General features: G+C 40.2%; 2 protein-coding genes across 2 annotated transcripts; both read right to left on the reverse strand.

Moving 5' to 3' along the window:
* Window positions 1–447: 447 nt before the first annotated feature.
* Window positions 448–6,997, reverse strand: LOC118234170 (V-type proton ATPase subunit d 2-like). Its single transcript, XM_035430562.1, has 8 exons — window positions 6,817–6,997; window positions 5,456–5,627; window positions 4,609–4,787; window positions 3,357–3,436; window positions 2,377–2,454; window positions 1,912–2,088; window positions 1,432–1,509; window positions 448–609 (listed from the first exon to the last, which is right to left on the reverse strand). Exons 1-8 carry the CDS (start codon window positions 6,944–6,946, stop codon window positions 448–450), a joined length of 1,056 nt encoding a protein of 351 aa, XP_035286453.1. The 5' UTR covers window positions 6,947–6,997.
* A 3,702-nt stretch (window positions 6,998–10,699) lies between these two features.
* LOC118234394 (agouti-related protein-like) lies at window positions 10,700–14,530 on the reverse strand. The gene is made up of 3 exons (XM_035430891.1): window positions 14,218–14,530; window positions 11,440–11,528; window positions 10,700–10,903 (listed from the first exon to the last, which is right to left on the reverse strand). Exons 1-3 carry the CDS (start codon window positions 14,345–14,347, stop codon window positions 10,715–10,717), a joined length of 408 nt encoding a protein of 135 aa, XP_035286782.1. The 5' UTR covers window positions 14,348–14,530; the 3' UTR covers window positions 10,700–10,714.
* Window positions 14,531–15,800: the final 1,270 nt, after the last annotated feature.

Below are 15,800 nucleotides of genomic sequence, written 5' to 3' on the forward strand. Positions count from 1 at the left end.
TGCTTCTCATTACATTGCTGTTGGAACTGTTGGGATTATGTTTCGGTATTCTGTTTGGTCAATTTATTGTCTCTGAAGTCAAACACTACATTTCTGGACTGAGTTATTGTTTAGCCATTATTTATTTATTTATTTATTTATTCATTTATTTATTTGTTTATTTATTTTTTAATTTTTTAATTTTTTCAGAACATTTCTTATATCAGAGGCTGTCCAGGGCTGTGGTGCTGCACAGATACCACTGTGAACATTCTCTGAGTGATTGATTATCAAGAGGACAGAAGATGAATCCGTTCATACAGTGAGACAAAACAAAATAAGTGTTGAGAAAGTCTACAAAAAATAAACTGTCTGGTCAGCCCATCAGTCTCCAACCTTGACAAACCCTTCATTTATTTTTATTTTATTTTATTTATTTATTTTTATTTCTCAAATGCATTTATTGTTTCAGAAAATTGGGATGTAATTGTCTATCTTTGACTTCTGTCTCTGAGCAATGCATTCTGCAATCCATACGACGTTCCTGGTCTCCTGCTCTTTCAGTTTGACATAGGCATAGAACACAGCAAACTGGAACTGGTTGAGAAATGCCAGCATGTTCAGCTTTACCTGGAGAACAGAGAAAGATTGTGGCTGTATCACTATGATTACATATTTGCCTTCATGTTTAATGATTTTCCATATCTATTTAAAATTATATATTTATGTGCATTGAAAATTGTTCATTACATTTAAATAAGAAAAAAACATTCTTAGTGTACCAAAAATGTTCTCTTCACTCTAAAAAAATGGGTACAGAGATGGCCAAAAATACAGCAAAATGTAACTTATTTCATAACATAGAATGCCTCCCAAATATTTGTATCCATAATCTAAAATCAAGATAGTGCAGACATAGTTTTCTTAGCAGGTGCCACAGTGATATAAACCATACAAAAAAATAGGTAAGCAACCTCAACTACATTTGAAATATATACATACAAACAAATATTATTTGTATAAATGCATTTGAAATACTTTCCATTCCTGGCTGGGTCAAATATTAACTATAAATACTTTAGCTCTTTAGATGTGATAAAATGAAAACCATGGCGATGGGCGTGGCCTATGACAAATAGGCGCATAACTCCCGAATGGATTCACAGATTTGCACAAGATATTGTGGAAAGGTTGGTCATGAACCAAAGAAGAGGTCAAGCATTTGTGTGAGGGTGTGTGCGTGGATGCATGCACACATGAATGCATGCGCGTGTGCGGTCGCAGCTATTGCGGATTCGCGCTTGTTATTATATGGTGTTAAAATGATCAGTAATATGCAGGCTATATATTAGTGTCTTAAAGTGTTTCAAACCCTGATAACCAAGGTCTGCGTGTGATAGGATAAGGTGGTCACATGTCAGTGCATCACTGATCATCAGCTTTCTGCCTTACTTCATATTCAAAGAACTTGTCCTCCAAGGTCTTGTTGTTGGAGCCTGGCTCTGCTCCTTCAAATATGAGTTTGTATTCCTGTGATGAGAAAAAAATTAAACCTTTCAAGTAAAGCTGATTCTGTCTTCACAGAATGAACACTGTAACAGAAGAAAGTACACCATCCAAACAACACTTTCCCTTGTGTTTATTTCTATTCTTTATTTGAATGCAGTAAATCTTTCCATAGAGGGACATGAAAATAATCTCCTGTTATTCAGTAACTCGTCAATAAGTTTAGCTAAAAAGTCAGGACACCCACCTGACTGGGCAGCTTAAACAATTAAGATATGACCCTCCTGAAATGGGGTTTCCCTGCCCTGCCCTTCTCAAGAGATAGAGCGAATGTATGGGGCTGATATTCAGACATGGTTCCACCTCTCCCTCTGAACGCCCTCCACGTGCACCCCTCTCCCCGCGTCCATGGCTGGAGAGACTCACGGCGTAGTGGTCGGCCACGGCTTTGACCTGGTCCGGGTCCTCGGCGCGGGCCAGCATACGGAGCCCCTCGGGGTAGAGCCTTCCACAGGTGGGGAACAGCCCCTGCCTCTCATCCCGGCTCAGGTCCGTCCCGAAAGAGTTCACAGTGATGGTGAAGGCTCGGCGGTCTGCCTCGAACTGTAGCGCACGTATACGTGTGAAGCACATGTATGCACGCGCACACATAGACACACAGGCACACAGACAGGCACACCAAACAGCACAGATGTATGCATGCACACGTATAGACCATATATGATCACACGCAAGCACACACAGGCACACAAGCACATATCATGATGATGCAGAAATATGCACACATACATATACATATACACATGCACACAGATGCACACACGACAGATATGTGCACTTCCAAAAATGCAAAATTGCAGGCTTCACAAATCTCAAAGTTCACAGACTTGCCTCCAGAATGGGACACATGACTTCCTCTGTGGCCCCTCCCTGTTCTTTGCAGAATTTGTGGAATGACTCTATGTACGACTGTTAAAAAAAACATCACGCAGTGAGAAATACAGGCAGCGTATTAACGCAGAAAACATTTCAAAAACGTGCTTGAAAGCAACCACTGCTCTCTGCTAAATCTTTAACCCACAAATTGTATAAATGATGAAAATAAAAACAGTAATCACAAGCACCACTGCTACCTCAACAGCAATGAGTGTCATTATTATGTTGATATAAGAATAAGTACCTAACCTGGTACATGAATAAACGAGACAGAGGCCTTTTCTGAGAGCTGTGAGTGCAGCCCAATCACTGGGGCCTAGGGGAGCACATCTGTGTTTTCACAGACGTGAGCAGCTCGGCATGCTGCCACTCCCTCTGACCGTGTGAAAACACACACACACACACACACTTGTGAAAACCAACCACAAGCCGTTGGTTATCCACACAACACGGTCCGGAGGTCAGCGGCTGTCACGCCGGCAGCAGTCTCCTTCAGCGACGTCTGCTGCCGATCCCAGGGTGGCCAGGTTGGATTACAAACTCCGCGCTCAGAAATGCAGCGCGTTTCTACTGGTGTCGTCAAAATGTACCGGTTGTTTGCGTGATGAAACTTTAACCTTCTTTCTTTTCTTTCTTTCTTTCTTTCTTACTTTCAGTTTTGAAGCATTCCAACACTGTAGCCATTTCAGCAGGCCAAGCGTGGGCGAGAATGCAGAATGCCTTTTCCATGCATATCATTATGTTAGCATTGCAGGGTGCTGGAGCATTTTATCAGTTTCTGGTGCTATTTACTTCTTTCATGTCACACATCATGCACAGGAAAATTAGCTTGGAAGCAGAGAAGCATGCCAAACCATACATCGTGTGCGGACGGTACGTTAGCCTTCAGAGCAAAAGGTGCAAAGCAATATTTCACACCCCATCTGAGGTAGTACCTTGTGGAGTTTGTTTCTCATTATCTCTGCATTCATCTCATCCAGGTTCATTTCTGACAGGGATTCCTGGAAGAACTGAGCTGGCATACAGATAAAAAATATATATATATATATTAAAATAGTGAGATACAGTCACTCAACCAAGGAAAAAAAACAACAGATTTTTCACTTCACTAATAATTAGCAATTTTTCACTAATTTGGCCTTGACCGTGGAGCACGGAATTAGACAGAGAAAGGCAGGCAGTGAGGTAAAGAACTTCAAGTTAATGGCCTTCAAAGCTGTTTTCGGTTGTCCACGATTAACAAGCTTGCCAACTTTAATATAGATCACCTGTCACTCAGCTTTGTTTAATGTGGGAGCACTACATTTGAGTCCACATGCTTTCCAGCTCAAAAGTCTAGCTAAATGGTTTTTTTTTATGGCGTGACGATTGAATGTGAAATGCAGAATGAACACTAAGGGGGATGAGGCTATATAGGCTATAAAAATGCTGGTAAAATAGTCCTTTGGAAAGTGGATTGAGTGGAGTACAGACATAGTATAAAGTATAGTATAGAATAAAACCTTTAAGGCAAGTTAGAAAATGTAATAACCTGATGTATAAAACATAAATAACCTGATGTATTCCAATGTTGAGCTGATTAAGGGCACATAGGCACAGGTATACGTTCCCTGTAGGAAGTGTACTAGGACACATAGACCCTGTCATCTTATTAAAAGTCCCATGCAGAAAGTGGCCTAGGGTATATAGCCTCTAGTAAAAGTGCCCTTTGGAATGTGGGTTAGGGTACATAAGCTGTGTTGATAATGTACCCTCCAGGGGCATGGATTAGGGTACAGAGACCCTGGTAAAAGTGCACTGTGGAACATGGAATAGGATACATAGACTCTGCAGGGACAGCTACCGCCCTCAAAACCCACCTCTTCAGGCTTGCTTTCCCTAGCTAACCCCCCAGCCCCTGTGTTGTTTTTACTGTTTTTATTTTTGCTTATATTAAAAACCTTTTGATACAATTTCTTTCATCCTTCAACCTAATAAAGTTTTTTATTTCTCTTTCTTTTTTTCCCCCCCCATGTAAAGTGACTTTGAGTACTCAGAAAAGCGCTATATAAATCGGAGGTATTATGATTATTATTATTTAGCTAAAAAGCATTGAGTCTGGTATCTCGGCCTGTGAGGAGGGGGGTGTGAGGTTAGAGAGAAACATATGAAGGTGTTGCCGGGAGGGGGGGGGGGGGGGGGGGTTACCGAGGGGCGTGTCCACCAGGATGGCGTTGTAGAGCTCGGCGGGGGTCTGGGCGATGCTGACGGCGGCCATCTGCTCGAAGCCGCCCAGCGGGTGGCAGCGGGGCAGCAGTTCGGACGCGGGCCTCTGGCGCAGGGCCCCCGTGATCAGCAGGACCACGTTGTCGATCATGTAGCCGTAGCTGCGGGGGAGACGTCGCAAAAGCAGGCAACCGGGCATCAGCCTACACCGTCTCCACAGCAACGGCGAACGGTTTCACTCCCTCCGCCGTAGGCGTCTCTCTCTGGATGCCAGGCTTGCACCGAGGATTTGTGTGGTTTAAACCGAAAGCGATCAGGCCTACCGTGTGACAGGCCTGATGACTGCGTGTGGGAGCTTCAGTGAGCTTCTGAGGGGCGCTTCACCCAAACTGCTTTTATAAAGCATCTTACTTTTTGGCTGGACCGCAACAGCGGGGCCAGCCCTACAAACGTGAATGTCTGTGACTGACTGAGTGAGTGACTGAGTGAGTGATGAAGTTGCGCCATTGGTCGGCCGGAGAGGTCCAGCCCTATACTAGGTTTTGACCTGGTCTTGTTTCTACATGGACTGTTGATGTTGTTGCTCATTCAGTTCTTACTCATTTGTTTCCATGAAGGATCTCCTTGAAAACAAGTGTTCTGAGTAACACTTCTCCACGCTTTCCTCTCAAAATCAAAATGCAAAGATGTTCAGGCAATCTGCTTGCAATTACATTATGCATTCCAAGTGTAGATAATATTTTAAAGGGTTGCTCTTTGTGTTGTAGTTTTTTTTTTTAAGGCTGACTAGATGATGATGTCAGGTGAGGAAGAGGAGGGTGGCACTCACGTGATGTAGTCGAGGAAGGTAGAGAGAGGTGGGAGAGAGTGGGAACGCAGGCAGCGGAACTCCGCGAGCAGCCTCTCCTTCATTTTGTCGTCAATCATCGACACAGTCAGATCTTCGCTCTCATTGGACAAGAAGTTCCCGTAGTCTGTGCTCTGCAGGTGCAGCTTCAGATCTAATGGATCAAATCATTCAATCAGCCAATCAGAGCTTACTTAACCTGGTCGCAGAGTGGTTCCATATGGAAGAAAGGACAGCGACAGGTCTTTCAGTCAGTGGAAATGACACAAAGCAATGGTAATGAGCAGGAGTCATCAGCGTGTCCGTACAAGGACAAACGTGTCCGTGGCAAGACTTGTCTGTGTCCGTGGCAAAAAAAAAATTGAATGGGAAAAAAAGTTAATTTTTTTCCCATGAATATATACATTGCAATCATTTTCTTGTCAAAATATTGACAATCTAATGCTTTCTGAGACTAATAAATTAATGAATAAAAACTTGACCACTTCAAGTTTTGCATGTCCGTGGTAAAAATCGCATTTTGACCAAAAAGTCCGTCACAAGCCAACGCGGTGATGATCCCTGGTAATGAGGCACAATGGAAAAAGCAAACAGCATAAAAAGACAATTACACTTTACTGAATTGCAAGAGTATGAGCAGTTTACCAGGGGAAAAGTCACCTCAAAATGTTGACTACATAAAGTGAAGTGCAATTTATTTATTTATTTATTGCATTTCAACTATTTTTTGTGGCTATTTTACTTGTAAGGCTTTAAATCCCTGACTCACCACCAATAAAACTGGACAGACTCTCAGCATGATTCAGCTATGTCTGGTGTTTGGTGCATTATCAACACCCTACCCACAATTCACTACTTCCATTTCTTGAGGCTGTTAGTAGCCCAGGAGATCGGACAGTTGCTGTGGTGATTGACTCAACTGTCATAAGGTTTCCTGCTGTCCTTCTGCCCAGCAGACTCATGCTTTTAAAAATAACAGGCTGTTCTCAAGGGGTAGTGTTGTGCCACCATCAATGTTGCTTGGTTTTCCTTATTGATGTAGCAAAAGGAACATTGGCTGCTCAGACAAATCCAAATATAAACACACACACACACGCACACACACACATATATGCACACACGCACGCTGGACACACACACACACACACACACACAAAGTATTGTCAAAATATCCACACTGCACTCACACAATTATAAAGACACAAAGACTTTGCATGTATTGCACAAACACGTATTGCTGTAACAAACCACTCACATAAATTGTCTGCAATGGAGCAGGTGGACCAGCCTACCTGCTCCGCTGCTTAACCTGCTTAACCCCCCCACCCTCACCCCCATCTCACCCTCCAGAGTCTCGCACTGGGACAGGTTCTGGTAGTCGACCTGTTTCAGGATCCCGGCCTTGAACCCGCGGACGAGGCCCTCCAGGTAGCCGTGGTCCACGTTGAAGCTGAGCTCAGCAAAGCCCGACATGCTGCTGCGACTGGTCCTTCGCCCGTACCCGAACTCTCTGATCTGAACCGCCTGAACACTCTTTCACTTCTCTCTTTTCTTCTCTTTCCTAGGTCAGCTGATCACTCCTTCTGTCCTTCCTCATCATTTCTCATAAGTCCCCCCCTCCCGCCCCCTTTATTCATTTTTTTAAAAAAGGAACCTGTGACTCTCTGTGATCAAAATTAGGAACAACCTTGAAGTAGGATTTTCCATACATTTGTTACAGTTCCAACTTTCGGAGATTGCGTGTAGTAATACAAAGGTGCCATCATATACTCCAAATGATAGGGAAAACTACTATATCACATACATCTTGTCCTTCAACGTTTTCTTTCTTGGAGAGTATGTTGGAATACATACCAACAGAGGGAGCCATACTCATTTTATGGTTGGGTACCTTCACCCAGCAGCTACAGGCTTCTAAAGGATCTTGCACAGCAGAGACTCAACCCTGGTTTAATTCTTTATTTGCGTCAGTGTCAGGCTGCAATTTAGCAAAGGGGTGTGTCAAAGAAAATGCTGTGGAAAGGATGAAGAGCTGTCTCAGCTCAAAAACAATGTGTACAGCACTAAAGAGCACAACACATCTAAATTAAATACAATGTAATTCAAATATAAGGGCCATGGACCGTACCAGCAGTTTTATCTGGAGTCAAAGACATCATCAAAGCAATTGGAAGTACATATTCTTTATTTCATTATTTATTTATTTATTTATTTATTTATTTGTTTGTTTGTTTATTTGTTTATTTATTGTTATTATTTTTTTTAAATTATTTATTTATCTTGAGGGAGTCATTGGTGTCACCAAGAGTACAGCCCAGACAAGGTGCAGATGTGAGAATGAACCATCAAGGTTAAAACATTTTAATTAACTGCAATGACATCTTGCGGAATTGCATTTAATTAACAGATATTTACACGGTTGAGCCCCTGGAGGCTTCTTTACCCTTGAGCTACATGTTTTTACATTCTTGAGTAACAGATCAAACCCCCATAAACCTGCCTGGTAATTGCGAAATCCTCTTCTGTGGTCTAGGACTATAGTTATTGTCAATAACGCAGTTCACTTGCAGAGCTAAGCACCTCAAGTCAAATGCTTCACTATAGGGGCCCCTGTCTGCAGGATGTTTACAGAAAAAATAAAAGTTAAAATAAATTCAAATTATGGTAAGACAAGAAGATAAGATGGTTTTTATGTTGATGTTCACAGAGCTTCTATGTGAAATTCAGCAATAAGACTTAACCCTGCCTCAGGCGAAAAAAAAAAAAAAAAGAAGAACTTCAGTGTCCAATCTCTTTGATCTCTCCCAATAGTAACACTGTCTCCTAACATGCAATGGCCCCAGGTCTCTCTTAAGTAATGACACCGTGTGAAACTGCACTGTTTACTCAAGCCATGGTTTCGACGTGGGGAAGACCCCTGGCCTCCTATCTTCTTTAAAACATTCATAACACACTAAGTCGGTCTCCCACTGGTCGCTGTCCGGCTGGTCTTAAACCTTCGTTTTACTACAGCTGTTCTTCCCCCTGTAGGGTCGACAGAGGGTCGCTGCCTCCAGCAGCAAGAGAACGGTAAGGGAGCACAGCCACAGGCCTGCAGCAATACCTGTGATGGAGAACAATCCGGAAGCGCTGTGGTTGGTTGTAGCCAATGGTACAGAGAGCAGAGCAGAGTGGCAGTGCATTAGAATGGTAAGAGAACTGGGCTACGAGGAGGTTTGCAGAATTGATTAAAGGGTTTGTTGTACCCTTAAGCAGGGTACTTGCAGCCTCAAAAAGGGTGTGTTAATATCCAACACACTTACTGTGGTCCTAGTTTTGTTTAACTTTGTTTAACATTTTGTGTCAAAGTTACTATTTTGTGTTACACTTATACAATCTATGAGTTACAAAGGGCGTTCTCTTAACACAGGCTATGTTGAAAGTAACACAGGTTGTGTTGTCCTTAACCAGACATGGAGGTGTCTTTAAAAAAATGACACATTATGTGTTGTTTTTAGCACATCTGTTTTGAGATTGCAGGCTGAATTGTATCAGTAAAAATCCAGATGTGAAAGCAGGTTATATATTAGAATGGAAAATGCATGGCTTTTTCTGTGGCGTAGAGGAAGCTGTAGGTAATCAAACATGTGGTGTTGATCCCAATCGAATCTCAGCGGTGCCAGGTCTGAGTGAGTGAAAGGTATTTGGCATTGACTGACCGACCATGTTGGTCACCAACCTACACCCTGAGCTGACCAGAGGAGGATGGGTTCCCCTCCTTGAGCCTGGTTCCTTCCAAGGGTTCTTCCCATCTGCCACAGGGAGTTTTTCCTTGCCACTGTTGCTTTATAGTGCAAGTAATCTTATGCTACCATGTAGTTCTCCCAAGATTCCTGAAATAGGGTAATGCACTAGATATAAGCCACTTTTGGAGATAAATGTAAGTAAAATGCGTATTTATTGCAAAAGTTTTTTAAAGATGTTTTAACTAAAGAGAATCATTTCACTTTCATTTCTCTCTACGTGTGGCTAATACTCTGACATCCAGTTTCAAAATCAACACACACTAGCATAGCACCGCTGTCTCAATATTATTTCTCCCCATTATTGTCTCACACGTGTCATTTGTGTTTAATGTTTATTCTTTCAAGAATTCATAGAAAAACTGTTTATTTGGCATTATACTGGATCAATATGACCCGATGGCAAGCTAGAAAAAATGAATAATGTACAGCCATTTTATATATATATATATATATATATATATATATATATATATATATATATATATATCGAAATATGTTGTCTTTTATTGGTTCATGACTGTCTGGCATGTATTCAAAGTTGAAAATGAATAACAACACGCAAATTCAAATAGTACCTTGCTGAGACAACTCATTAGCTGTGGTGTGTTCCCCGCTTCTGGCCAATTTGAGCATTATGGTTCAAAGTACAAATTATGTCCTCATGACAGCAAACATCATATCTAAAGGAGTAGTGTCCAAGAAGAATGTTAGCAACAAAAATAAATAAATAATAATAATAATAATAGCACTTGGACAGTAAGACATTGTCATTTTGTCAATCATTTCTATCATTGCAGACATGAAAGTGATTTAAACAGTAGAATAGCTAAAATGTTTTCAAATATAACTTCACAAGATAAGGAACATTCCATTTCCGTATTTATTTAGTTACTGGCATTATAAATGTTTACAATAAACATCACTTCTAGTCTTCTTCTCTCAAGGGACCATTCCAATTAATGGATTTTGTCCAAACACAAGACCACCTGCAGACTTAATAAGAAGAACACTAGAATATGCAAACTATTAGATATTTAATGATGAAGGCATATGTGTGTGTGCATGTGTGGAAGCATGTGGGTGTATGTGTGTGTTTATGCATACGTGTTTGTGTGGTGTGCATGCTTATGTACTGTATGTGTATGTGTGCGCGTGTGCATGTGTGTGCGTGTGTGGTGTGCATGTGTGTGCATGCTTATGTACTGTATATGTGTGTGCGTGTGTCTGTATGTGCGCGTGTGCGTATGTGTTTATGCATATGAGTGTGTGTGTGTGTGTGAGTGTGTGTGTGAGTGTGTGTTCATGCATATGAGTGTATGTGTGTGAGTGTGTGTTCATGCATATGAGTGTGTGAGTGTGTGTTCATGCATATGAGTGTGTGAGTGTGTGTTCATGCATATGAGTGTGTGTGTGTGAGTGTGTGTTCATGCATATGAGTGTGTGTGTGTGAGTTTGTCTAGCTCTTTTTCTGGCAGTGGCGCCCTGGTCTCCAGCAGTAACAGACCGAGTTGAAGAAGCGGCAGCGGCAGATAGCGCAGGGGTCACAGCAGGGCTTTTGCGACGTGCAGCTCTCCATCAGCCTGGGGCAGCGCCGGGCAGGGGGGTCCGAAGGGGGTGAAGGCTGTTTCGGCTCTCTAGGCTTCTTCTAAACGGGATTATCCAAACACGGCACAGAAAGGGTCAAGGGTCAGGCACCAGACACCCGTACAGGCATTTCAGCATTCCACCTGCTTTAGACTGACCGCTATGGCAACTCCCTTGAGTTCCAATGCAGACACTGCGAACTAAAGAGATTGTCAACACTGTAGTTTCCATCTTCTCCACTCCACCTACAACTACAGGAAGTTCTGGTTTGGTATTACAACAGGAGCTCCTATTACAGTACAGAACATCCACTTGCACAGTATTGAACTTGGCAACATCCGAATAAGAATTAAAACACACAAAATGCAACAAATACATTTTTTTTTTTTACCTAAACAGCAGGGAGACATAATGTTCAATATTAAAGAGCAAAGAACCTGGGGGGTCTATAGAGTCTGTGATTTCAGCAGATTGCCTCACGCAAGCCCTGTCTGTAATTGCTGGAGGAATGCAGTCGTGTTGCACTGAGCTGTGGTCCTTATCTCGGGTTTCAGTGGGAAAAAAAGGGAGTTACTCAGGATGCCAGATGTTATGTACCGCAGCGTGCTGCAGAGCCACGGGCCTCTGAAGACATTGGTGCGCTCCCCTGGCAAACAGGTTTTTCGGTTTTCCGTGGTTCAAAACTTCTGTTGGAAGAAGTCAGGAATTACCATTCTTGCCAATTTTAGACCTCACTTCATAAAGCAGAACGAGAGTGGATAGTTGGGGTCATGAGTGATCCTACAGCGACTTCCCCGTGGCCTGAGTCTGTGATTGGCTAATGCCACTTAAAATGCCTTCGATCGTTAAGAGCAGACTCTGGTCTTGTTGTGGGCAGCTAATGTACATTTAATTAATTTTTTTTAAGAAGGGGTATTCCTTTCTGATGTCCTTTTTGATCGTGTTTGGTTTTATTTTACAGGAAGGGTTAAATAAGTAGGAAAACTATCCCCGTAGACTGGCATCACTAATTTGGCTGAGTGATTAAAGGAAAGTGGATACTGTATATCCTGTGGAAATGTTCTTAAAATGATTTACAGCCTAAAGCATGGAAATGTCCTGCATGTCTTTCTCAGAATTACTGCAGCAGTTCAGAGCAGGCTGAGACTCGGTTACATTTACATCATCATCATCATCATCATCATCAATCATCAGGAGGAGCTTGACTACTTATTACTTAACAAAAACATATTACTATATCCTGAAAGAATACTACAATATATTGCACAATACACTGAATATATAGAGGCTCTCCAAATATAGTTTCCAATGCATGCAAATATACTCAAATATATTTTTTCTTAATAATACTTTCTGTTGGTTGTATAAGAATACTGTATATCCCTCAGACCAAATTAGGAATTATTAGTAATATTTATTGTTCATTTCTCAGTATTTTGTCTGTCACAAATAATCAATGTAATGTCATGGTATCATGAAGTTAAGAGCTGAAAATATATTTTTTAAAACTATTATTGCCTCGAAAAGAGACTAGACTGAAAAGCCAATATCTGGAGATCCTATACAGTATATTTGAAAAATTCAGAATAAAGCAAATATGGAAAAATAAATAAATAAATACAAGTTTTTCTGTGCAAGGTCCTTTATCCAACATATTGCTGGATGACGGATCAGTGTATGTACGCAATAAAGAAATACTAGAGTACTCCACATCCACTCCACGAGTTTGAAGATGCAAAGATAATACATTGTCATTTCCCCACATGTTATTATGGGCTTACATTTGGGGAAAAAACTGTGAAATTAAGCTGGAAAATTACACACACAAAATTACACACAAATTACAACAAACTCAAATTACACTGAGAAGGTCCCTGTAGTCACTTGGAATGCTGAATTCAAACCACCCAGGGAAAAATTCCATTCCACAGCCCTGACCCATTTTTGGCTTTGGCTTTTGCACCAGAACTTATAACTTCACTTCCTTTTTTAAACCATGTGTTGATTTGGCACGTTCATTTTTTTCATATGCTACTGTACATATGCTGACAGGAATTCCGGCTGTACCTGACAGGAAAATTACAACAATCTGCCAACAGTCTCCAAGGAAGAAATTACATGGACTATTACGGAGAGATGGGATTGCTTCTGACAGTTGACCAATTACTCTGCAGTATCCGGTTAGTTCAGAAATTTGAATGCGTCCATGCATTTTGCGTTCAACAAGTAGAAATCTCACCAACTTAGATCAGAGGAGAATAAAGAGATGTTAGGATCCTTAAGCTGTGGGCTGAAATTTCATTGTGAATGGTTATTATATATTATTATTATTATTATTATTATCATCGTTATCAACATCAACAACAACAACATCATCATCATGCTGGGTCCACAGAGTCTGACAGAGTACTTGTAAGTCTAATAGCATGCATGCTGTCCCTAATGGACATATAGCACATGGCTTTTTTCATTTTGCCATGTGCTATATTTCCAATGTATAGTATACTGACCATTTTTAAGTTGTTTTAAGTATATATATAAGTTTAATATATATTTATATGTAATTATATAGAATTCATACAGCAAAATAGCTTTACAGAAATAATAAAACTGAGAAAAATACAGAATAGCTTGCAGATTTTGAAAAAAAAACGAACATATCATGAATATAATCAAAATGACAAAAAAAAAAAAAAAAAAAAAAAAAAACTTCAACTAAACTCCGTAAAATCAGCTATAAGTAAAAGGCGATATTGAAATGCCAGAAGTGGCACAAATCTATTTCGAGTTTCACAAAGCGGCTCAGGTTTATATTGGCAATAGCAGCGGGTTAACGTGTACTATCTAATGTCATATCTAATGCGATCTGTCATGGTACTCATTATATTTGACATTTATTAGACACACATTGCAGAATACTCGTGCCCTGGAGGTAATGTCTCGTGTCCAAATTTCGATAAAGCACATGCTTACTTACAACATACTGCCTTTATCCATTAATCTTTGAAAGCAATGAAACATTTTCACGGTGTTTTATTTCCGACTTGTATGCTCTGTAGCAAGATCTGGCATTACATCATGCACCTGGTCTGAGACAATCAGAACAACTGTTTATTTCCGATTACTCTTATTTTTATGTATCCATTTATTTTAAAATATTATTATTAGTAGTAGTAGTAGTAGTAGTAGTAGTAGTAGTAGTAGTATGTAGCCGTAATAACATTTAAAAGCTGCTAAGAAACCCATAAATGGTGTTATCTTCCTTCGACTGTTCACTATAAAAAGCGATTAAACAATTTTATTCACCGTCCGTAGGCCTATATAGGCTATACGCTAGAAAGAAACCTTGACTCAAACAACCTTTAAAAGACTCACCCGTTTCGTTCGACGATGGGTCTTTCAATGGTGCATGTTTTTTGTCCACACCGTGTCTGCTTGAACCTTCAGCTGCCATTAACTGAACAGCTATCAGGAGAACGGCGAAAAATAGGTATCTCCACAACATTACAGGCAGATTGCAAGAGATGAAATGTTTTAAAAAGAGAAGAAACCCAATAGGCCAGTCATGCCAGCCTAAACACAAACTTTGCGCAACTTTAAAATTAACCAAACAAAACAAATCGATTTTCGACTGAGGATATATAAAACGATTCGGTTTCTTACATCATATACCAAAGTTGGATTTACATTTTCAGCAAGACTTATAACCGAGGTGGATCCCCGCCCCCAAACTCTCTCCCATCAAATTGACGTTTTGGCGTATTTCCATGGGATGATAAGGAAGGTCACACGTTTTTAGGAATTAGGACTTCAAGGACATCGCCAGCTCTTTGGAAGGGAAACGTAATATTCGCATTATTAAAAACACATTGAGCTAGCATGCCTCTTAAACCCATTTCCACTTTTGGAATTGAACTTAAAAGAATAATACATTATTTTGTGTTCTTTAATGTCTCAGCTAATTCACTTGCCATATTTATGCCGTATATTGAAATATAATTGTAGAACAAATAATTTTAATTTGATTTCATTAGCAGTTAACCGTGAACCTATAATAAACTAAAAAAAAAACGGATTTTCGTTTCAGATGTGAAATATCTAAAATCCGTAACATTTATAAAAAACGAAATAAGCTCTTAAATTTAAATGTAATTAATTTTTTTTTTAATCGAAAGATTCCTTCAACAGAAATGTTTTAGCAGAACATTCAAAGCAGTCATTTTAAGATTGAAAATAAGACATTGAAAAACTCAAGGAGGTGAGAAATATATACTTTGATCTTGACAGTATTCTTTAGAAATTAAATAAGATTGTAAAAATATATTCATGAGGTGGAACACCCATGGACTTAAATGCTATGCGGTGCTACCAATTTAGTCCGGTCTGGATTTTTAACCTATTTCATAATTCCATTCAATCTCATATAGTCTATTAAACAGTTAATTATTAATCAAATGTTTGAACCTGAAATGGGGTGCAACATGCACTCTGTTACAGTTAAAAGTTCTCTAGGGACCGTCCTTTCAATGTACAATAGACTGGGTCAGGTTTAATTTAGATGATTTCACAAGCGAGTAATGACGAGTAATTTCAAGGAAAATATCACAAGCCGCTGTATCCAGAAGCTGAACTGTAGCGGCTGTACTGTAAGACATAAACCTCTCATCAGCAGCAAGGATCCAAAGGCCAGATTAAAATTAGCTAAACCAAAAAAAAAAAAAGACACAGACACGCCAGAAGGGTTCTGGAACAAAACCTTACGAACAGATGAGACCAAAATAAACCTGAAACAAATAATAGTGTGGGGTGTGAGGAAAAGAACGAACAGTCCATGATCTAAAGCAATTCTTTGATAAGAACCTTGGTGGATTTTTTTTGAAAAAGAGGTTTTCTTCTGCCTGTTCAGCATTGGCCCGTCAGAACAATATCTAGAAAAAGAAGTGGGAGTGAGAGAGATT

This window comes from Anguilla anguilla, chromosome 8 (genome assembly GCF_013347855.1).
Source record: "Anguilla anguilla isolate fAngAng1 chromosome 8, fAngAng1.pri, whole genome shotgun sequence".
In the NCBI taxonomy this organism is placed as follows: Eukaryota; Metazoa; Chordata; class Actinopteri; order Anguilliformes; family Anguillidae; genus Anguilla; species Anguilla anguilla.

What these genes read in the sequence shown, in the direction of transcription:
- LOC118234170 (XM_035430562.1), bottom strand. Translation starts at nt 6,946, where the DNA reads ATGTCGGGCTTTGCTGAGCTCAGCTTCAACGTGGACCACGGCTACCTG. An exon ending in CCAGTGCGAGACTCTGGAGG is followed by an intron (nt 5,628 to 6,816) that starts GTGAGATGGGGG and finishes TTGATCCATTAG; the next exon opens with ATCTGAAGCTGCACCTGCAG. An exon ending in CCGTGGCCGACCACTACGCC is followed by an intron (nt 1,510 to 1,911) that starts GTGAGTCTCTCC and finishes TTCTCATCACAG; the next exon opens with GAATACAAACTCATATTTGA.
- LOC118234394 (XM_035430891.1), bottom strand. Translation starts at nt 14,347, where the DNA reads ATGTTGTGGAGATACCTATTTTTCGCCGTTCTCCTGATAGCTGTTCAG. An exon ending in CCCATCGTCGAACGAAACGG is followed by an intron (nt 11,529 to 14,217) that starts GTGAGTCTTTTA and finishes TTCTTCCAACAG; the next exon opens with AAGTTTTGAACCACGGAAAA. An exon ending in TGGCTCTGCAGCACGCTGCG is followed by an intron (nt 10,904 to 11,439) that starts GTACATAACATC and finishes AATCCCGTTTAG; the next exon opens with AAGAAGCCTAGAGAGCCGAA.